At 39.7% G+C, this 24287-nt stretch overlaps 1 protein-coding gene across 1 annotated transcript in view; it reads right to left on the bottom strand.

Annotated features, from left to right (window-relative positions):
• Nucleotides 1-24287, bottom strand: part of CCDC158 (coiled-coil domain containing 158) — a 92065-nt gene that overhangs the window by 60667 nt on the left and 7111 nt on the right. Inside the window, exons 2-11 of the mRNA XM_028100695.1 lie at nucleotides 24076-24218; nucleotides 19048-19265; nucleotides 14696-14805; nucleotides 14255-14582; nucleotides 13597-13673; nucleotides 12683-12793; nucleotides 11279-11393; nucleotides 4848-4967; nucleotides 2878-3075; nucleotides 1293-1775 (exon numbers count right to left, since the gene is read on the bottom strand). Of these exons, the coding sequence (XP_027956496.1) occupies nucleotides 1293-1775; nucleotides 2878-3075; nucleotides 4848-4967; nucleotides 11279-11393; nucleotides 12683-12793; nucleotides 13597-13673; nucleotides 14255-14582; nucleotides 14696-14805; nucleotides 19048-19265; nucleotides 24076-24145 (1830 nt within the window). The 5' untranslated portion in view covers nucleotides 24146-24218. The remainder of the gene's footprint in view (nucleotides 1-1292; nucleotides 1776-2877; nucleotides 3076-4847; nucleotides 4968-11278; nucleotides 11394-12682; nucleotides 12794-13596; nucleotides 13674-14254; nucleotides 14583-14695; nucleotides 14806-19047; nucleotides 19266-24075; nucleotides 24219-24287) is intronic.

Raw genomic sequence — 24287 nt, 5'->3', positions numbered from 1 at the left:
TACTCATTTCCCTGGGTTTCTCCCTTGTATATATGAGATTGATTAAGATTGATTTATTTGAAAGAGAGAAATAGAGAGAGAGCACGAGTTGGGGGGAGAATCAGAGGGAGAAGCAGACTCCCCACCAAGCAGAAAGCCTGAAGTGGGGCTCAATCCTGGGACTCTGGGATCATGACCTGAGCCAAAGCAGATGCTTAACCAACTGAGCCACCCATGCACCCACTATGAGATATATTAATAAACTTCTTTGCTCTTCTCTTGTTGATGTGTCTTGGTTACTGAGAATTTAGAAAGACAGAGGGAGAAGGATTTCTCCTCCTCTACATTGGAGTGGACTGAGAATGGGGAGGAAGTAGTCAGAGATGAAGTCAGGGAGGGAGTCATGAGCAAGACTGGCCTCAGAGGCAATGTAAGGATGTGAAAGTTCATCCTGAGTGAGATAAGAAGCCATTGGAGAGTTTTGAATATGGGAGTGATAAAATGTAACACTTTAAAAATATAATTCTGGCTCCTGTGTGAAGCATAAACAGTGGTAGGGGTGAAGGTGAGAGTGCTCTTGCAGTGGCTGCACTCCCACCAACAGTGCATGAGTATTCCTTTTTTTTTTTCTTAAAGTAGGCTCGACACCCACACCCAGCATAGCACCCAATGCAGGGCCTGAACTCACGACTCTGAGACCAAGATCTGAGCCAAAATCTACAGTCAGACGCTTAACTGATTGAGCCACCCAGGAACCCCGAGTGTTCCTTTTTCTCCACTTCCTTGCCAACACCTGTTGAAGATGGGCGTCTTCTCTATGCTATGTGTCCAAGTCCAAGTCGGTGTTGTATGGAAGTGTTGAATTGCTCTCTTGTACACCTGCAACTAATATGACAAACTATGTTAACTGTTCTTTTTTTCCACAGATACGGAAGCCAAGACTGAGCCAACAATGCAGTGTTTCACAGTCACTGAGTGGTGAGAGATGGGATTCAATGAGAGGTCTGTACAGAGAGGGAGAAAATACTTCAAACTGTGGGATCAGAAATGACTTCTGAGGAAACTGGATTTTCTGATTTTTTCTCTTTCGTATCACTAGTCCTGAACCATTTTGGGGCCACCCATTCCTTTTGGAATCTAATAAAAGTAGGAATCCTATCTCACAAAAACACACAGATGCACAGATACTTTCAAACAATCTCTGGGGTCCACAGACCGTGTTCACAGAGCCCCTCTTCAGTGACTTAAGTCAACTTCCTCCTGAGGGGAAAGATTTTGCAGAAGCTAAGCTGCCAAAAAAACTCTCTACAGACCTTGAATTCCTGTAGCTCCAGCCTCCTATCATTGATCTCCTTCTCGAGCTGAGCCTTTTCTACTTGCATGGCACCAGCAGTTCGTCCATGCTGGCCAACCAGCTGTGTCATGTTTTCAATCTGCTGTCGCAAAATCTCGATCACCTTGTCCTTCTCTGCCATCTGTAGCCTGAGGGCTTCACACTCGGTCTGCACATTTCTGAGGTGATCTCCCTCTGTTTTCAAGTGCTGTAGCTCCTGCAATTTCAAGTCCACCCGGGAGCGCAGCTTCGTGATCTCTGAATTGGTAGCCTCAATGGCTCTCTCTTTCTCCTGGAGTGAAGCGGTCAGGTCCGATATGGTCCTCTCTGAGCTCTCCAGGGTCATCTTCTTGGCGGTCAACTCTTCCACCACTTTGCGGAGCATCTCTTTGGTGGATTCAAGCTGAGCAGTCAAGGAGGACACTTTTTCTAGACTTTCATTCTTTCCCTGAATTGCTGCCATCTGAGTGTTGAAGAAAAGAAAATTTCATGGATTTGGGCAGTTAGGTAGAAGCAACCTCAAGAGTTTAACAAGGTAGCTCACAAACATGAAATCATGAATCTGATATCACTTAGACTAACTCAAATAGTTTTGCTGTCAGATCTCTGTACAGACCACAGACCCACTTAAGTTAATTAGACCAAGGTGGAGAGACGTTAACTAAATAATAATGCTCCCCTAGAATGGCATTGTAGTGTGAGAGCTTGGGAAGTTTCCTCTGAGGGTATTTTCTGTACCAACTTAAATTAGGATAGGGAGAAGTGTGACAAGACTGAAGAAGCTGCTCTTCCTATTTCCCTCCAACTTGCCCCTTAATTCTACCTCTGAGAGAAAAGTGAATAATGGCTTTTATCCAACACATACTCACATTCTCAGGTCCTTGTCCAGAAGAGAGTAAGAATCTAACTCCCAGTTGCTCCTCTCACCTTTCTTCTTGCCCAGGTTGGGCCAAAGAGTAGGAAAGTGGTTTGCCTGGATTCTAAGCCAAGACTGGTCCCTTTGGTTTCCTTTCATATTTTGGGAAGCTTACTCTTTTGTGGAATGCTGTTTATGTCTCTGTGACAACACCTAGCATTGGAACTGTGTCCTTTCCGTACTTAAGGTTCAGGGCTGTTAATAAAGCGTTCCACATTTTGCCACTGGTGCGCTAAAATGGACTGCATCCATCTTGTGTTTCTAGCAGTCTCAATCAGTCTGGGGGAAAACCAAAACCAAAAAAAACATCTGTTGGAAACCTTCTACCTTCCTGTTCCTCAGATCTCCCTATGGCTTAATGCTTTTCTGAAATAAGTGACTATTAGGTTACCAATTTCTAGGTGAAAACCAAAAGGCAATTGGATGGCAATTTCATCACTCAACAACGAACAAAACTGAGATGAAGCTGAACATTTTATTTAATCAGTGGTCAAAAATACAGAAATAAATAACAGGTTTTTATAACTTGCTCAAAGTTATTTTTAGGCCCATACATGTTTTTTTTTAAAAAAAACTCTACCAATAACACATAAAATATACTTTTCCTCTAAAGACACTATTGGTAGAAACCATCCATGTCCTGCCTGACCTGCCGTTCCATCTGGCCCTGACACTCGCTCTTCATGGCCTTGAGGAGGGCTTCCAGGCGCTGCACCTCCATGTTCCTGTCGTCCAGCTCCCGCCGCAGGTGGTCAATGGTGATGCTGTTGCCTGTGTCCCGGTCCCACAGACGCTTATTCTGCTCCTTCTCCAGACTCAGCTCCTTCTCTCTTTTATGTAGATCAGCCTAGAAGAAGTGAGGTATGTTCCCCAACTTGTATTAAATAATTAAAGTAAAACTCTTATTTTTCTTATATCATTTTTGGAGGTTTTATGTGATTTGAGAAGCCTCTGACTTTGGAATCTTACTTTTTAATGGCTTAAAAACAATTATTTACTATATAAATAAGTTAACATTTTGCTTACTTATAATTTCTTGCATTACAAGTACATCTCAATGGACTAGACCCCAAACAATATAAAATGAAAAGAAAAACACAATAGATTTTTAAAGTCATCCTGTTTTTAAATTTTGGACTTTCTAGCAAAGGCATTATGCCTTGCATCAAGTGTGCTCCTGTAATAAAGAAATGCTCAAAAGCTTGAAAGAATAGCAATAGTAATGTGGTTAACTGCTTCAGAAATGACAGAATAGTGTTTGGTACTGGGAGTGGAGTAGTGGTTGGCTGTGAATTGAATTACCTCCCCCTTTAGTAGCTAAAAAACAAAAACAAAAACATAGTGAGTGTTTACTGTTAGCAAAAACTAAATAGAGTAGGAGAAACAAAGACACACAGATCTGCAAAGGACCTATCACCCAAAGGGAAAGGTAAGACACAGATACAAAGAACTGGAAGTGGTTTTTCATTAAAGAGACAGAGCTAAGCAACAGCGGAGAGAAATCGCTAAGGAGATCAAAATACTTCGAGAAGGCATTTGAGTGGACCTTGCGAACAGCTGGGAGGTGCAGAGATCTGTAAGAAGGGACTGGAAAGGGATTTGTGTGGTTTAGTTGGGCATATGTAGAGAGAAAGGGCTAGAACAGTAAACTGGGGCTGGATCATGAACAGTGTTGAAAGGTAGGGAGTCTGACTTTTACGGGGAATGTAATTTTTGAATTTCAATGACATAATCAGAGTGATATTTTAGAAAGACGAGCATGGCAGCACTTTATGGGCCAGACTGAAGAGGGGAAAGACAGGAGGTAGGAACCCTCGTAAGGAGACACTGCCCTGCTCCAGGTCTAATGAAGGGCTTGGTCAGAGGGGTAGTGGTGGTAAAGATGAAAAAGAAAGGGGGTCTTTCAGGGTCTTTCAGACAATCTGCAAGATTTTCAGATTCGATCTGAGGACCCTAGGAAACACCCAGTGGGAGGGTAAGAAGTGAAGGATTATCCCAAGGTTTGGAGCTTGTCACACACAGTCGCCAGCTCTATCTTTAGCGCTTGCCCCTTAAACGCCGCTACAGCCTATGAAGGACGGCTCTACCAGCAGAGGGCGCTACACCCTGCGGAGGGGCTGGGGGTGAGAGAGGCATTTATTCTAGTCTACCGCTAATACCACACAAAAGAGTGCCAGGAGTTTCCTTTCCTAAATTTCTCAGCCTCTAGTACCTCTAACAGGGCACAGGCTGCTTCACTATTATTGGAATCTTCTTTCCTTTAAAAAAAAATTTTTTTTAAACTTCCTTTCAAACTGTCAGTGTTTTGAATGTTATTTGGCTTTAAAATAAACAGTACTACCTCAATTTAGTCGAACAAATTTATCTAATTGAAAGACGGGTCGTTTGAAGACTAACTTCACCTAACTTACAAGCTATCACTGCTTAAGGAAAAAAAATAGGTAAAGTTTAGAATATTATTTATACGCAAAACTTGAATAATGTCAAGACAGTCTACTGTGTATGTATACACAAATATTATGTAAAATTTGTAATCTTATAAATAAAACCAGTCTGTGAAATATTTTGGTGAGAAACTTCCCAGAATTAATCGTATTCATATTTAGATCATAGTCTTACCAACAGCTTTTGAAGCTGATCATCCAAATTTCCAGATTCCTGACTGAACTGGTCACGTTCTGTCCGTGCCTCGGTTAGCTCTGAGTTGGCAAGGACTAATTGCTTTTCAAGCTCTTCTATCTAAAAGAAAAGCACAAATTAATCTGACTATGTTAGTGGGGAGTATAAAATAAATAGGCTTTGGGAAACAAATGGTATTATTTTGGGGGCAAAAATAAAAGCTTATGTTTTGCAAAGTTTTCTAAACTTAAGATCTATATAGAATTTAATTTAGCCAGAGAAATTTGCCAAAATGAAATATTTGATACCATTAGATATGGGCATTGTCTGTAATCCTTTTCACACTATTCAAGATTTACCTTCTGTGAATGTGTTGTCATTCAGTATTTAAGGAAGCTTGATGAGGCATAAATAACATTCTGCACAGCCCCCACAAAAGACCTATATGTAGAAGAGCTATTTTGTTTAAGACTATCAGAGTTTCAGTAACAAAAGGCATTGAATATAAAAGAATGAATGGTAATAACAAATTTTTCATTATTGTCATTATTAGTCAATTTGGAAAGGATGAATGAACTTACATGTACATAAATACATTAATTTAAAATTATTTTAAATTAAATATGTTAATTTAAAATACTTATGTATTATGTGTTTCAATCCTCATTTCAACTATAAAATGGGTGAATACCAATTTTAAAGGACTGGTATAGGTGCATTTTTCTCTCATTGACAGGGCAGCTGTTTGACCTGTGTGACTATGCGTGTCCGTATGTCAATATGCCAGAAGGCCCATCACTGTTAATAGCATCCCTACAGCTCTTGTCCTGTAGATGCAAGGTAGGCGAAGAGGTTAGGATCTCAGATGATGGAAACTCCAGGTTTGGATTTTAGCTGAGCCACACAAATTCATAATTTATTTTTTTTAAAGATTTTATTTATTTATTTGACAGAGAGAGACACAGCGAGAGAGGGAACACAAGCAGGGGGAGTGGGAGAGGGAGAAGCAGGCTTCCCGCCGAGCAGGGAGCCGGATACGGGGCTCAATCCCAGGGTCCTGGGATCATGACCTGAGCCGAAGGCAGACGCTTAATGACTGAGCCACCCAGGCACCCCACAAATTCATAATTTAGATACAGAGATATTAAAATAATGAGAACATGTTGATACTCAGTGTGATCACTAAAATACTATTTCATCAACCAGTAATAAGAAATCCTTCCTATCTACATAAATGCTACATTTCCTTCTTACTTCAACAGGCTTCCAGATTTACTATGTCAAGAATAAAATCTATTGATTGGTTTGGAGGACAAACTGTGATGAAAATTTCTTACAAAATATATGAGCAAGACTAATTTTTTCTTGGTGACTCTATTTTTTTCTGGACCACGTTCATTTAAGACCTTCGTTTATTAATTCAGCACATATTTACTAGCTATATAAACACACATATATGCAACTACCGGTTGATAAATGCTAAGTATGAATGCATAGAATTTATATACCTTTAACTACATATACATCTATATGACTTTTAAAAACTACTTATATAGGATCATCAAACAGTTTCACATTTACCTACAGAGGAGAATCACAGCCTACAGGGATTGGAATACACATTTTAATATTTACATTGGACATATTTTAAAAATGACTATATTTGACTGTATGTTAGATATAAGCAAGTATTTCATAAGAACTAAATGTACATAGAACATTAGGCTACCAATAGAAACGTTAAAAGATTCTAATAATCCTATAAAGGAATTCTTGCACTCTTGTGCTCATTTGGGGGCATATATAGAAAAAAGCCATACAACAACTCAACCTCTGTGGCATGAGTAGCTTCCTAAGGAAAGTGGAGGAATGGTGTCAGTTGATATAATCTTTTCAGCTCTATTATTATTGGGAAAGACCAAATCAGCACACACTTAGTAATGGCATTAGGAATACTTAGGAGAAAGCCCACAGACTTACTGTGGGTGGACAAATGCAATCAGAGAGGGAACATGATCAGGCTAAGAGTCAAACACTTTAGGTTTGGTCCAGTTCTGTCACCTGACCTCTCTGAATCTCAATTTTTTTTTAATCTATAATTTGAAAAGAATATTCTAGATAATCTTTCGAAGTCCTTTCAATTCTGTGTCTAATACTTTTTCACATAAGAACAGTATTAATAAAGCTGAAATTCTAGAATTTCCACTTGTCTTTGGAAACAAAATATGGTCAAAGAAACAACCTTCCGAGCTATAAATTTAATAAGAACACTTTCAAAGTGAAGAGTTACTCATATGACTAAAACATTTTCTAGTCCAAGCTTGGCATAAACTGTTTTCTCTTTGAGCAAAGTATTTGTTCATGTGCTTTAAAAGCTTAAATTAAGACCTGCAATTTTGTCCGTTTTCATTTTTTTTAAATATCCTGGATCACCCTTTGATAACATCAAACTGGATGGTAAACTTCAGGAGACCAAAATTTAAAAAAGAAAAGAAAGAAAAGAACACAAAAAAAGAAAGAGCCAAGTCTCATGTTTCCGTCTAGGCCTATGAAGCGTCAGAAGCCCCCCCGCCCCTCCCCTGCAGGAACACTGGTTTTGTAGTTGTCAGTACTGACTCAACTGCCCCCCCCCCGCCCCCCGCCCCAGCCCAGCAGGAACAATGGTTTTGTAGTTGTCAGTACTGACTCCATTGCCCCCGCCCCCGCCCCCCGCCGCCCCTGCCCCCCGCCGCCCCTGCAGGAACACTGGTTTTGTAGTTGTCAGTACTGACTCAACTGCCCCCCCTAGCGCCCTGCAGGAACACTGGTTTTGTAGTTGTCAGTACTGCCTCCACTGCCCCCCCTCCCAGCGCCCTGCGGGAACACTGGTTTTGTAGTTGTCAGTACTGACTCAGCTGCTATAGCTCTGCTTTTACCTTTCACTTTTTACAGGAGAAATATTTCTGTTACTTAATCAATCAAGAAGAGAAATGGAGAGTGAAAGGGAAAACCACTGAAGTAGCAGCTGAGCTGAACAAACAGCTGTACAAAACACTACAAAGCCTTCTGAAATGTCCAGAATAAATACTGACATCCGAGAGATATATCAAAGGTTTTCTCTTTTTCTTTTCTTTTCCAATAGCAGCACTGGTTTTCCCTTTCACCATCTATGAATCTACTTGCTCTTTTGGATCACTGGACAAGTACTTGGATCTCATTCGAATCTTTACAATGATTTTAGAGACGTTACCAATCAAGCCGAATTCTATCTTTGGTTTTCTGTGCTCAGAAAGACGACACAGACATTGGATACTGAGGGGTGCTGTGGGTCAGCACGGGGGTGCATTGGCAGAACTGCGCAAAGAGGTTTGCACAGACGCGTCCTGCACAGGATAGAGCTCCAGCCAGTGCTACTAAATCTTTACTTTTTGAGTATGAAATTCAGCCCCAAATGCTTTCAAAGTAGGAAAAATAAACTTAGAATCAAGATCATGAGATATTTTTGTTGTCAAAAAGCGAAAGTTAAGAGTAAAGCCAAATCTACAGAGCCAATAATGACAGCTTCTACTGGTCCAAATTCGTAAAGGGGAATGCTGGAGGTTCTCCTAAAATGGAAAGAGAAGAATAGAAAAAAGCATTACAGTAGAACACTTTTGTAAGCTACAAAACTACATCTACAATTTTCTTTGAAACACAGTTTCTATTTCCATCAGTATGAAAATATTTTGTTAATCTGAAGACACACACTGTCCTCCTAAAAGACAATTTATGCTTTCTAGTTGGAAAAGTTTTTTTCAGACCTATCATGTCATCAAATTTTTTAAATAATAGACTTTTTTCTGAAGGGTCTGACCTCAGGTGAAAATACTAATACTGTTTCTCATAAAGTATCCTGATATGCAGTATCAACACACTCTTTAAAGTTTCTTCTCACAAAAATCTCACTTTTAATCATAGCTTTCATGTATTATTTTCTTTGATTTTTTTCCTTAGTGTTATTTGGATAGGATATAGTAATATGCTCACAAAAACAGTAGAAAATAAAATTGATTTTAAAGTTTTTTCATAGGCTTTAGCAATGTAAAGTCAAGGTATGTGAAAATGAAAGAAATAAAGCAAGGATTTGTGGTTTTTAGAGTTCAAATGCAACAACAAAAACGTTTCATAACAATAGAATATTTCATGACCCCCAAATGAAATCCTTTTGTTAACTAGCTTGATTTTTCACCATGTACTGATGACATTTCAGGCCAAAGTACATTCAACTCTGTATTAACATGACAAGACAATCAGTTCTCAGTGTTCCCTGACTAAAGGGAGTTACTAATAAGAGAGCCTAGTTAACCACCATCTTGGTGCCAACTCCATATTTTCAATATGTTGTCATGAATCTCATTGATCTAGATTAAAATTAGCTAAGGTAGTATGTCCCCCTGATTTTTATTAAGTGACCTTTTAAGACTGACAAAATTATTGGTGATCCACTATTTACATTAGGGCAAAATAAGATAATGATTCTAACATCATATCTGTATGTATCATTATATATCCATACGGCCTCAGAACATTCATATGAAAAAGTCTGCAGTCATTCATCTGGATGCTTATGCTTCTACAATGCCAAAGAGATAAATATTTATAAAAACTCAAAAGCAGTTTTTGTATTCTTTGTATTCTTTAAATGTACTGTATTCAGTATTTGTTAAAATTTCCCACCATGCTCAAATTTAAAGTTGAGCAGCATGGTGCTGTATATAGACTGTATGTGAATTAGCAAACAACGGGTGATAGCTTATGGCGGGGTCATTTTTCCAAGCAACATTATAACGGAAAGCTAGAGCACTTTCAAATTATGTAAGACACAAGTGAGTTGAGTTTTGCTTAGGACTTCATAGCTTTTCAAAGGGTTTGTCAATAAACAATGAATATTTAATCTTTTTAAAATAGGTTGAATAGTGATGACTATCGGTTACTATACTGGTAAATACTGTTCTGTGAAACTTGTTTCAGTCATATGTGTGTGGTAGATCGTAAAGTAAGCTATTTCTTACTGTGGGTAGTGATCAAAAATGTTTGAAAGCCACTACGGTAAAGGATCCAAATCTCATAACCGAGATTATGTAGTTTCACGTTACTCTTTATTGTTTAGACTTTAGTAAAGCCATGTCTAAATTTTCTATTCTTATTTTAGCTGTGCCACAGGGAATTAAGGTCGAGGTTTTTACATTCTGCACTTGAACTCCAGAACCAAGGGGGAACAGCCCCCTCCTGTGGCCAACAGAGGGGTGACAGGGGTAACTAAATGAGGGGCTGCCCAAAGGAGGGCAAATGTCTGGAAGATTTAGAGCTGCAGTGTTTAACTGCTTCTTCCCATGTGAAGTTTTTTTTGTTTTTTTTTTTCTTGTACTGTTACCCTGTAGAATTGGGCTATTTTTTAGAGGAAATCTGGCAACTTCCTTATATTCTACTTCTTCCCAATCAGCTAAGGCGTGAGAAGTTGGCTAAAAGCGATGGTTAAAACGGGAGGTTCTCTTATAGGTAGGATGACTTATTAGTTTGTCTTCCAAACTGAGTCAATTTGGAGATGAAAGGTGATGTTCACAAAACAAGATGCGGGGATAGCAGGTATAAACTGGACTGCTGCAGGCAAACAGGCATGGATGGTGGGCCCCCCTTCTCACAGGGAATGAAGAAACTGAACTCCTCTGAATGGGAGCCCTCTGCTGGTTTTTTAGGGTCTCTACTGCTTTACAAATGCTTGAGATTAATGAAAACATAAGCTCTGGAAAAATGGTTGATAATGATAGTGAACAGCTCCTCTTTAGCTATGGAAAGTGAGAGAATAAAAATAACAGGATATCAAATATGAGTATCTGGGTTTAAGAGGAACTGTGTGATGAAAGATGAAGATTTATCTTCCTAATTATTTTTTATTTAGTCTAATCTTATTAATTCGGTTTGCTAGCCACACAGTGATTAATAACTGGGAGTTGAAGTAAAACCTAAGAGGTAGGCCCCTCAAGTACTGAGTGGTAGGGAGAGACTGCCTGGTTCCAAAATATTTGTTAGAGCTAAGCCTGTAAAAAAAATTTAAGTGCTCTTATTTTTAACTTATTTTTTTAGAAACTTACTTGAAGTATGCAAAACTTTTTTTCTACAAACAATTAATCTGGGCAAACCATTTGAATTAAAATTATTTATAATTTTTTTCAGATGTGTTCAATAATTCATCAGTTGTGTCTAACACCCAGTGCTCATTACATCACATGCCCCCTTTAAAATTTTTTTATAATTTAACATACAGATATTTGGCATCCTCCTACTCCATCTTAAAAACTGCTTTTAATTTGACATTACTTTGATTCCTCATTTTCAAATAAACTATTAAAAAATTTGTAATTAAATCTGTGTATAATAGTGTGGGGAGGCAGAGCAGCCAAATCTAACCTCACCTTGTCTTCATACATCCTTTTGGCTTCTCTTAACTCAGAACGTAGCTGAGAAACGGTAGATTCCAGATCACTGAGTTGGCGCATATACATTGAATTTTGGTTTCTTGCTTGTTCTCTAAGAAGAGTTTAAAAGGGGGAATAAAAGCAAACAGCAAACTAAGAATAAGTGTGATTTAGAACTGCCACTAGTTCTTTTATATGGCATAACTACGTCAAAAGTCTTATTTTCCAAAATTTCTTCTTAAAAGCTTCAGTTCAACCATGTTAAGTGCTGAAACTAGAGAGTGTATATTGGAGTTCATTTGTACTATTTTCTCTCTACTTTGGTATATGATTGAAAATGTCCCAATAAAAGGTTTCAATACATATAAGCTCAAATTATAAAATTATTTATATGTATACATGTACATTTTATATATATATTTACACATACACATATATGTGTTTTTGATTGATCCTATCAGTTGTAATATGAACAATATTTAAAACATCCAATTTCAAGAGACCTAAATACTTGCAATACTTTTTTTTCCCTAAGGGAGAACATGGGCGGTCGGTGGGGGGGGAGGGGGGTTGTGGCGGCCGCTGCCCCAGGCCTTGGCTACATAGCACGGACCCACGCGCAGCACTCCTGTCTGCCCCCTGGCCAGTGAGGACAGCCTTACAGGGAATACGTGTCTGACCCCTGGCGTGCAGACGGTACTGGCCTCCGGTCACACTGCTCTTGAGCACAACGTGCGCACTGAGCCCGCTGCCTGGGAAGGATCAGGGAAGACTGAGCCCACCATGCCCGTGCCCAGTCCTCTCAGACAGGCAATGAGCTTATGGGCCAACAGGACATGCTACTCCTAGTGACTGGGGCCTTTAGAAAGGCAGTCACAACATACTCAGTGCACCAGTGGGGGAGAGAGACGTGGACAAGGCACCACAGTGACATCCCTTTAGTTGCTGTGTAAAGTACTGTTGCATAAAAGAGGAGAAAAGCCTAAAGAAAGAACTTCTAGTCACTCTCCTATTTGCTGGTCTTGAAGGAAATACCTCCTGCTCCCCTTCCCCCCATCACAACGGGCCTCAGCCGTGGGCTTGGCTGGCCTCCTAGGGTAGGCCTGACTCACGCGTGGAGCCCTGTCCTGCTGCCAACCTTGTCACCCTAACCCCCCCCACAACAAGCTGGATGGGTGGAGGGGCGCGAATACATTCTCACTTACGGCAATAATACTTATCTGATCATATAATATTATCTTTAAGTAATCATTTCCATTCATTTAAATGTTAGAGAAGTTTTACTTTCTTGTGGGATTTTAAAGCCAATTTTAAAAGATCTTAGGACAGAACATTAATGAAAATAGTATCTCTAAAATGAAGATAAATGATACCAATTTCAAACCACCAGGACATACATACTGAATAATTTCCAGTTGACTCTGGATGCTACTGGCTTGACTTCGAGCACTGCTAGCTTTCTCGTTAAGTCCTGTTATTTCGATTTCATGTTCACTTATTAACTGCTCGATCCTATAAAAAGAATGTGGTGTTTGTTATTTGATACATAAGATTTTCCTTGATTATGAGTTATTCCAAAAGTTAATGATTTTCAACACTCACAAATTGAGTATTTTGCTTTGACTTTGAATATGCTTCTCATTTTAAGTTTTGGAATTCGGATTTTTTTTTTAATTTTACAATGGTAATAAGTTACAAGTACTATATATTATATGACACACGTAGGGAAGTTCCTATAAGCCAAACATATTATAAATACAACAGGTTTTTAAATATTCACACTAAATCATAAAGACTTTATATCATAAAGCTTTACATTAAGCTCAAGTCAGGTTTTGCCAACAAATGAATGACAAGACTCTCTCCTTGACCAAACTATAGTCAGGCTCCTCTGAGTCCTCTTGTAGGCCTTGACCTTGGCACCCATCAACCCCTCCCCCAACCGCTCTGGCCTGCCCAGGCTTAGTAAGAATCTTGCTAAGTCAGTTTAATGAGAATCCCCCCACCCTTGATGTCTCCACTGCCCCACTCACCTGCTCCTTGGCTGTAAATTCCTACTTCCTTGGTTGTATTGGGAGAGCTGAGTCTCACCTCTTTCCCCTAACACAGAATCCCTATTGCAAATGCCTTGAGTAAAGTCTTCCTGAACCTTTTAAACAAGTGTCGGAAAAATTTTCCCTTTCACATGAACTTGCCACAAACCAATGAAGAAAACTTTTGTTTCAGAACATTTTCAATTTCACAATTGCTGATGAGGGACTGTAAACCTATGGTTTAGTTCACTATGACTTTCTATACTTCGGTCAGAAACCCACCTATCTTGATGTTGTTGAAGAAGCAATTCTATTTTATTCTGTGATTCAGACTTCAGTGCTTCAAGCTGATCCTCTACCTAGTTATAAAAAAGAGGTGCTGATTTAGGGACTGGTAAATCTACTTCTTGGAAACGTTGGAGATTTTCCAAATAAAGGACTACTTTATTGTTTTTAAAGATGTTATTTATTTATTTACTTGTCAGAGAGAGAGAGAGAACTCCTGTGTGCACAAGTGGCAGGGAGGGGCAGATGGTGAAGCAGACTCCCTGCTGAGCAGGGAGCCCTATGGGGGACTTGATCCCAGGATCCTGGGATCCTGACATGAGCCAAAGGCAGACGCTTAACCGACTAAACCACCCAGGCATCCCTAAAGGAACACTTTAGAAAGAAGCAAATAAAAGTAATATAGAAACCGAATACATTCTATCACTGTATTTTATTAGATTATTTACTTTGGTTGGTTATACTCTCATGAAGCCATACAGGCAAATCAAGCTAGTTCCCTTAATGTATTGAGACATCATTGTAGAAATAACTGTTACTTTAGAGAACAAAAATGAGAACCTGGTTTACTTTTAAGAACTTAAAAAATTATATACCTAATACTATTCTCTTAATGAATTTTAATATAAAATTGAATAGTGTTCTCACCACTTACTGGAAATATCCTCCCTTTAAGATAAGAAATCTCTGTGTCTAATTCTCTTAGGATTTTACTAATAGCCGAGCCCATGTTGCGGAAGTGGAGAGTAGACACGCTCTCGTGTTCATATATTTTCTTGCCTGAGGCTTCTTCAAAGTCAACTAGGATTGATCGGATTTCTTGAAGCACCCCCTCATGGCCAAGCATCATCTTTCTCAGCTGCTCTATTTGTGCATTGCTATCTTTCAGCATGTTCTCCTTAAGGCATTTGGCAGCTTCAAGTTCATGAACTGTATTTTGAAGCTGATTTCTTAAATCCTCCTGGGACTGACTCTCCCTTCGTCTATGAAATAAATGAAAGAGAAGAAATAATATTGATAAAATTCATATTCACACAAGTAGTTTTATACTACAAAGAGTAAAACTTTAAAATAATTTTAGGTAATGATGCCCAACCTGATGTCAGCCATGGCATCTCTCTCCATTTGCATCTCTTGAAGTTTTGTTTGCAAATCAATGACTGACTGCCTTAAGTAAAACTTTTGTTTCTCATGCAATTCATTGCTCTGAAAAAAAAAATGTCATGCAAATCAGCCTTTATCAGAGGAACATATTTCCTTAAATTATTAGGAAATTCCTAATAATTTCCAAAAATCCACATATTACTAATTTATTTTTATGTGTACTTCCTTCTTCTTTTAACATACTGCAGGGTCTAATTAATCATTCTTAACTTGTATCACTGTCTCAAGCTTGGCCCCTTTCAAATCTATTCTTTACTTAATAACCAAAACACTTTCTAAAACAAATCAGATATCTACCTCAAGATAGAGATAGAAATGTTTTATTTTTGAAAACAGGAAAATTGGTTAAAATTCTGTATACAGAAAAGTGAATCCCCACTTCCAACCCACTTAAAAACTTGACAGCAGACAACCACCACCCAAAAGTCAAGGCGTTCTACTACAGAGAAATTCACTAAGATCTCTAAAATCAGGCACTGCGAGGGTGCCTGGGTGGCTCAGTTGGTTAATTGACTGCCTTCGGCTCGGGTCATGATCCTGGAGTCCTGGGATCGAGTCCCACATTGGGCTCCCTGCTCAGCAGGGAGTCTGCTTCTCCCTCTGACTCTAGCCCCTCTTGGGCTCTCTCTCTCACTCTCTCTCTCTCTCAAATAAAATCTTAAAAAAAATAAAATAAAATCAGGCACTGTGAGACCTCCCAGCATAAAAATTGATACCACGTAATCATCCCAAAGCAAAGCCATCAAGTTCTCCCTATTGCTAGAGAGCTTGCCATCAGCTTTTTTATTGTTCATCCTTGAGTATGAACAAAAACCAATGATCCAACCAACCAACCAACCAACAAACACCACTGGACACCTGAAGAAAGGTTATAAAATAAAAAACAGAAACCAAGATCATACAAAGAAGCAAACATGAGAAAAAAAGGATCCAAAGAAGCAAAGTAATGCAGCAAAGAAGAACACTTTCAGAAACTTGTATTTGCAGAGAAATTTGAGAGACATCACAGCTGTAAAGTAAGAACGAAATACTATGCCAAGGAAGTGACCAAGTGAGAAGAGTTCTTGGAAATTAAAAATATGCTTGCATGCTAAAAAGCTGCAGTAAAATGTTAGAAGTCAAGAAATATCCCCCCAAAGTAGGAAAGTAGGTAAAACTTTTGAAAGTAAAGGTAAGAGACTTAGAGGTATAACCTAGGAGATAACATATGACTAATAGGAGCCACAGAATGAGACACCTAAGAAAACAGAGTGAATGAAACTATCAAAGAAAAAACAACTGAATTCCTCAAAGCTGAAAAGTACAAATCTGCAGACCAAAAGGATCCACTGAATCCCCAGCACAATGAATGAAAAAACTAAAATCCACACCTAAGCACATTATGGTGAATTTTCAGAGACAGAAGACTCTAAAGCTTCCAAAGACAAAACTCAATTAAGTAAAAGCATATCATCCAAAAAGGAGCAAGTATCAGACAGACATTTACTTCTCAGTAGCAATATGAAACGCAAGGACACAATATTTTCGAAGGACTGAAAGAAAATGACTTTCAACTTTACCCAGCTAAATTAAGTAAAAGCATATCATCCACAAAGGAGCAAGTTATCCGACAGACATCTACTTCTCAGTAGCAATACGAAATGCAAGGACACAATATTTTCAAAGGACTGAGAGAAAATGACTTTCAACTTTACCCAGCTAAAGTCATTCTCAGGATGCAAAGATCCATTAAAATGTATGCACATATACCCTTTAAGTTTCTAAAGATATGCTTTGACTAAATGAAGAAGTAGATCAAGAAAAAGGAAGACAGAAAACAGGGAATTCTGGAAATCATGGATCCAATCAGGAAAGCAATGAGAAGAAGAAAACAATTATACACAGACCTAAGAAACTCACCTAGACTGGAAAATAAGACAGAAGACTCCTGAAGAGTCCAGGATCAAAGGAGGATTTGAGAGAAAATCTACATGATGGTTCTTTAAAAAAAATAAAAATAAAAAAAGAGCGTATGATAAAGGCATACAGCATTAGGAAAAAGAAAGGCAATGAATAACCATCAGAAAAGGGGCACCTGGGTGGCTCGGTTGGTTAAGCGTCTGCCTTCAGCTCAGGTCATGACCCCAGGGTTCTGGGATCAAGTCCCACATCAGGCTCCCTCCAACAGGGAGTCTGCTTCTCCCTCTCCCTCTGACCTTCCCCCACCCAGCTCATGCTCTCTCTCTCGTTCATTCTCTCTCAAATAAATAAATAAAATCTTAAGAAAAAAATAACCACCAGAAAAAACACTACACAGGAAAGGAAGTGTGATAGGATACTAGCTGGTTCTGCAATTGACAATGTTTATATAGCCAATATAAGGTTAAGGCCCTTTATCTTTTCCTCTTATAGTTCAGGAGAATGACTACAGTATAGTCTGAACTTTGGATGGCAACAGTGGAAATGGAAACGGATCTGAGAAATACATATGAGGAACAATGGATGGACATGGTGATAAAGTGACACCAGGAAAGAGGTATCAAGAATAAATGAGGTTTGGGGGACCTGGATGGCTCAGTTTAGCATCTGACTCTTGATTTTTGGCTCAGGTCATGATCCCAGAGTCCTGGGATCGAGCCCCACATCGGGCTCCCTGCTCAGCGGGAAGCCTGCTTCTCCCTCTTCCACTCCCCCACTTCTGTTCCCTCTCTTGCAGTGTGTCTGTCAAATAAATAATAAAATAAAAATAAAAAATAAAAAAATAAATATTTAAAAATAATAAATAAATAAATAAATATCTCAGCCACAGACTGTAAATGTGTACATAGAAAGGGCCGTGTCTTTTCCAGCTTTATATATCCAGTACCTAGCACGTGTTACATACGAGCTTCATGCTAAATATTACAAGTATCCAAATAGCCCTGTTATTTATTTAGAGATTTAACACATATTTACTGGGAGCCAATCAAGTATCAGATACTCTGCCAGAGGATAGACAGGGAAAATGAATTAAGACACTGTTTCTTTCCCTCACTGGTATCTCTGTGCTCGCTCCATCCATCCATCCATCCACCCAACCCACCTACCCTCTTTATTAGTGAACTTATCATAAGGTATTATGACTATTTGTTTATATACCAGATCCTCAAGTCTGTGAACCCCTTATGAGTCCTACTTTATTCATCTCTGTATCCCTGTACATGATACAATAGTACATGACTTTTAGCACTTAATAAAGTTGTAGTTTTTTCCCTAAATGTGTTTACAGAGTCTGAATGAGGTAGAACAAGGTGTTAATGAATACAGCAACACGAACTAAATACTACAGTAGACATGTGCACATAGGGCAGCAGCTGTACAGAGAATATACCTCATGCTGCTTAGAGCAAAGGATTCCAGACAAGGAAATGCTTGAGCTGAGTCTTGATGGATAATAAGAATTTGCCAGGCAGACAATTAAAGAAGAGGAAATGGCCTGGGCAAAAGCATGAAGCTTTAGAAAAACATGCTATCTCCAGGGAAGAGCAAATAGCTAAATATTGCTGGAATGGAGGGTACATTTGGGGAACAGGTAGATGAAGCTAACATGTACAGAGAGGGGTTATATCATGAAAGGCTTCGTGTACAATGGTAAGTTTCACTTTTAGACAGACTACAGACTACTTAAAAATTTTTAGCAAATAACTTCAATATACTATTTAGTTATCATATATACACATACATCTAAAAACCTATCCCCACAACTGCTTTGTAAAGAAAAACACAGTATCAGGGCACCTGGGTGGCTCAGTTAAGCATCTGCCTTCAGCTAGGGTCATGGTCTGGGAGTCCTGGGGTTGAGTCTCATGTTGGGCTCCCTGCTGGGCAAGGAGTCTGCTTCTCCCTCTGCCCCTCCCTGCTCCTTGTGTGCTCTCTTGCTCTCTCTCTCAAATAAATAAGTAATCTTAAAACATTTTTTTAAAAAGAAAAACAATGTATCATGATAGCCGGACAGCAGGCCTGAACCAATTATTATAATTACAGATAAACATCATTAATTATAACATTTTGAGCTATTCAAGTTTAATTAAAATTAGCCATGAAACCAGGGCATTCTGACTATTAACAAAAGAAAAATCGGTATATAAACTTCATGTGCCCAATTTTTAATACTGAAATACAAGGCATAAGCCAAATTAACAAGTTTAACCAATAAATCCATCATTAAGTGTTTCTTTTAATAAGTTTAGATTCTGTTCCAAGGCACTGTGCCTCACTGTCATTCCCAAATGGCATAAAGTACTAGAACAAAAGAATGCAACTCACTTCATTTAGTCTTTTCTGCAGATCTTTGACTTGATGTGAATATTCTTCCAAAACACGTTCAATGTGTTCCTTTCCAGGGTATGGGATGACTTTTCTAGGAGAATCAAGTTCCACTTCATATTTGGGGAAAAAAGGAATTTGTGTCAATGTCCCAGCTGAAGATGTGTTTTCAATTATTGTACCACGAATAGATGACATAAAAAATGGACTTGAAGAACCTAAATATTAAAGAATTAATCAATCAACTTACTAATAAAATAATTTTGGGGTAAACATTATCCTAGAGCGCCTGGGTGGCTCAGATGGTTAAGCGTCTGCCTTCGGCTCAGGTCATGATCCCAGGGTCCTGGGATCGAGTCCCGCATCGGGCTCCCTGCTCCTTGGGAGCCTGCTTCTCCCTCTGCCTCTCTCTCTCTCTCTCTCATGAATAAATAAATAAAATCTTTTAAAAAAAATTATCGTAGGTGATTTCTTTAATGAACCCTGAAGATGTTTAAGGTCTCAGGGGGAAAATAGACGAGTAAAAGATTGGCAAGGGCTCTGAGAGAGATGAGCACTAGGTAAAAAGGAGATTAGGGAAGAGGAGGGAGTTTTACTTGATAGCAATCAAGTGATACCTGAGCTGAATGAGCCTTGAAGTATATTAAGGAGAAGAGGAAGGGCATTGCAGGCAGTGGCAGCACCATAATTATTGGTGAGGAGGCTTAAAACAGCACAGATATTCCAGGTGACAGGAAAGAAGTAGCCAGATATGAGAATGAAGATACAGGCCAGATCTTGAAGGACCTTTTGGTCATGCCAAGGAGCTTGAATTTTATCTTGAAAGCTCCGGGAAGTCACTAGTGGATTTGAGAGTAAGAGAGTAGTAGTTAACTAGGTTTGTGGTTTGAAAAAGCTCTCTGGCTTCAGTGTGGAGAATGCACTGGATGGGGATAAAACTGAAGTAGAGAATGGAGTCAGAGAAGGCTTTCGACGATGCAGGCAAGAAATGGCAAGCGTCTACCCTAGAGCGGAGACAGTGGTGACAGACACAAAGGGTGTGGACTTGAGAAATATATGTGGTAAGTAAAAGACAGGGGAGTGTCAAAGATCTCTCTTGGGTTTTGAGCTTCAACATCCAAGTAATGCTGTTTGATTTGTGAGTTCAGGAGTATGTGTTGCTTCAGAGATAAGGATTTGGGAATCATCAGCATTTGAATTCTAGTGAATCCTTGAAGTCAATGGGATCATCGAGAGGCAGTGTATAGAGTGAAAAAAGAGGATCAAGAAGAGTACTCTGAAGAAATACCAATATTTAAAGGGAAGATAAGAAAGTAAAACCCAGGAAGATTCACAGAAGAACCACAGAGATATTAGAGAATTATATTCAAGAAACACCACTGGTTTGGACTGAGGGACAGAGACAGTGTGAGATGAAAAGAGGCCTTCCCATAAGCAGGCTGAGAAATCCCTCAGCTGAAAACATATGCTATCTTTCTTATAAAGGAAGGAGGTCTCATGGGGCACCTGGGTGGCTCAGTTGGTTAAGCATCCTCCTTCGGCTCAGGTCAAGATCCTAGAGTCCTGGGATCGGGATGGAGCCCCACATCTGGCTCCCTGCTCAGTGGGGAACCCGCTTCTCCTTCTTTTGCCCCCATCCTCCCCCTGCTCATGCTTGGGTATGCACTTTCTCTCTCTCTCTTTCAATTACATAAATAAAATCTTAAAAAAAAAAAAAGAAGAAGAAGAAGGTCTCAAAGTTAGACCCAAGAGTCCAGAGAATGGCTCCAAGAACCATGAGGAATTATTCCCAGGCCTGCGTCCTAATCAGGGAATGGGAAACCTGTGCTCAGCTAGATTTCAGAATCGTGATGGACCATGTGCCTCCTGTTTTCCCCATTTGGAATGGGAGTTTTGATAGATGTGGGCCTGCCACCGTACGCTGGCTGTCACAGGTCTTCAGATGAAGAGGAGCTCGACTCAGGGAGCTGTACTTAAGGACTTACAACTGAGGAGCTTCATCCATACCTGAATCTAATTTCAATAGATTCTGGCCTTTGAATGGATGGATGCTGTAATGGGATGAGACTGTTAAAGGCCTTCTTGGGAGAGAGTGAATGTACTTTGTAGGTGAGAGAAATGTAAGTAATTTGTGACCAGAGGTGGGCAAACTGTGGTGCTTTGAAAATATGTTCCTAAATTCTTTGATAGTCCTCCCTTTAATAGGTAGAGGTTAATTTCCCTCCTCTTTCTAAGAAAGGAGAAGTAAGAGTGAATGTGTTAAGCGTGTGCACATGTACGTTGGGGGGAGAGGTAGCAATTGCTCACTTTTACAAAAAGAAACCCTGGAAGAATAAACAGAAACTCATGAAAATGGTTAGCTATACCGGTATAGGGATGGGTAGAAATAGAGTGGAAGGGAGAGGGATGGCAGCAAAACTCTACTGAATATGTGTTTTCATTAAGTTTTTACTTTTGAGACATATACATGTTATACATATTCAAAAAATAAAATGAAGTTGAATACTAACAGAAATAAACCTAAAGGTATAGAAAGTTTGTAAAATAATGTCACAAAGAAAATAGTTCCCTCAAATAACTTTAGAACATAGTACTCTGTGGTCTTCACGAGCCTCACTTAGCTGGGAAGTTGTTCACGGTGGTAGCATGGTTATAATTCTGAAACGCTTTTGTATGGACTGTGCAAGAGAGAAAATGAACAAATACGCTGAAGGTTTTGGAAACTAGAATTTCACTGTAGGGGAGATGCAGATATGGAATGAGAGAAGATGAGGAAGAGCTCCATGGTTCTGGATTTGAATTTGAGTTATCCATGTGAATATGATAAAAAAAAATCGATTTTGAAACTTTATCCACTGAATGCTCCTCTAGCGGTATCGAGGATACAGATGACATGGGACACTATGACTGTGAGGTGACAAACGGATGGAAAATCCACAATTTGTGTATTTTCTCTAGCAGAATCTTCCAGAAGCCCAGTACAAAAATGGAGAAGGTGGTCAGCCTGATAAAGATGGAGGTTTTCCTGTAAGAGTGCAACAGAAGAATAAGAGAAAAAGGAAGTTGAAGAGATTGGCAAGTGGTTGGCTGAAAAAATAAATGATACAAAGAAGAAAGTGAGGATAAGAAGAGGTATTGATTTAGGAGAAAATGGCAGAGCTAGAGCAGTTGTTCTCAACCCATATTGGAAATCAGTATCACCTGGGGAGTCTAAAAAAAAAAAAAATCCAGTGGTACCTAAGCCCCATTCCAGACCTACTGAATCAGAATCTCTAGGTGTGGATCTAAGCCATATAAATGTTTAAAATCTCAAAAGGGATTCTGACATGGAGCCATGGTTGAGAATCACTCCTTTCATGAGGCAGAACAGGTGCTCTAGGAATAAGGGAGTGAGAAGGCTGGAAGACAGGAGGTTGGATTTCAGAAGTCTAATAGTTCTTGGTAATAAGATCCAAGTAAGAGAAGTGGGGTGGCTAAAGTCAAAGTCGAGATGAAAAGAACTAAAAAAGTTGAGAAACTCTAAGATCTCAGATGGGTCATGTATGAGGACAATGATATCCTGGGATGATGATGTGCCTGAGGAGGGAGAGACAACCCAGGAGTTAAGTGCTGATGCCCCAATGAGTACGAGGGACAGAGTGTGTGGGGAGGTGGGTGAGTGGAGTGGGCAGGGGAGACGGGTACAGCAGGGTGGAGGGACAGAGGCATCTCAGAATGGCATAAGCATCCTAAAAAGCAGATTTCTCAAAGTAATTGTGCTGAAATAAAGGTGTTTAAGCAGACCAGTAAAACAACAGATCTGTAATTGTGAATAAACTTTGGGTGCATTCTTTTAGATGAGAGAGACAGGCAGGGAAAGCAGTCAGGGACCGTGCAGGCCACTTGCCTGATGGTCAGAAAGTCAATTCCCTAGCTCTCCCCTAGTCTGCAGTGTGTTGCAGAGAACTACTTTTCCCAGGCTCCCTTCCCATCTTGTCTCCTGGAAGGTCACCATGGGAGGTGCTGGGAAGACCTGGAGGCCGGCCGGAGGAGGAGAGAAGCTGCACATGGCACGACCATTCACCTGCCTCAGCTGGGCTTCTGGCTGGCTGTGAGTGGTGGTTTCCGCTCCCTCCGGGCAGCCCTCTTGGAGGTGTGAGCTCTGGCTTTCCTGCCCTGGGAACACTTCCTCTTCTCATTGTCCTTCCAGCCCCAGGCTGTGCCTCCCTGGGTTGCCTCTTCCCCTGTGAGGCTTCTCAGCTCTTTCGACACCAACTCCTTGCCAATTCCCTGCACTGTTCCGCCGATTTATCCCACCTGTTACCGTTTTCCTGCTGGCTATCCTTGGACTGAGATCGGTTCGGGCAGAGGGGAGGGGGCCGGAACTAGGTCAGTAGAGATGAAGAGGGAAGAATGGACTCGAGAGCCACTGCCTACACCAGAAGGAGCATGCCTGACTGGATGGGGTGGGCATGGGAAAAAGAGTCAAAATGACACAGGAATCTGGCTGCGAGTGGACCAGGGAAGAGAAGGTGTTAGGGAAACATGGAACACGTTGTAGTCCCTCAACACGGAAACAATTTTTAAACCAAAAAAGTAATGTAAACATTTGCTAAAAAAAAAAAAATAGATATGCTATTTTTATTTATTTTTTAAAAAACATTTTTTTTGAAGATTTTATTTATTTGCCAGAGAGAGAGAGAGCGTGAGAGCACAAGCAGGGGGAGTGGCAGGCTGAGGGAGAGGGAGAAGCAGGCTCCCCCAGGAGCAGGGAGCCCGATGAGGGGCTCGATCCCAGGACCCTGAGATCACGACCTGAGCCAAAGGCAGACGCTTAACTGAGCCACCCAGGCGTCCCTAGATATGTTATTTTTAAAAGACTAAACAGTTTCTTCCTCAAAAAGTAGAATTTTCAACAATAAACATTCATGACCACTGTCTGTGCCCGGCAGTTAAAACCAAAACATACTAAAAACCAGCAGCCTGAATGAATATTCTGAAGGCTGCTTAATTCCAATTTTCCTATTTTGTTTGATAAAGAATACGCACCTCCATTGGATGTGACACCACTACTTGATAAAAGATCTTCATTATTTGATTCACCAGCTTTTTGTTCCATATTAAATATTGCTACCTCTTCTTAGAGATCTTGAAATATGAGTGCTTCCCTGTTCGGTTCTTTTAGTTCTTATCTATAAAAGACAGGGATTCAATCTTTATTAATAAGGTATTATGAGAACAAAATTCATAGAAGAGGAACT

Source organism: Eumetopias jubatus, unplaced genomic scaffold (genome assembly GCF_037043125.1).
Source record: "Eumetopias jubatus isolate StellerSeaLion01/CBP00866 unplaced genomic scaffold, mEumJub1_p1.0 scaffold_2, whole genome shotgun sequence".
NCBI classification, from domain to species: domain Eukaryota; kingdom Metazoa; phylum Chordata; class Mammalia; order Carnivora; family Otariidae; genus Eumetopias; species Eumetopias jubatus.
This window is presented reverse-complemented; position numbering and strand designations above follow the sequence as displayed.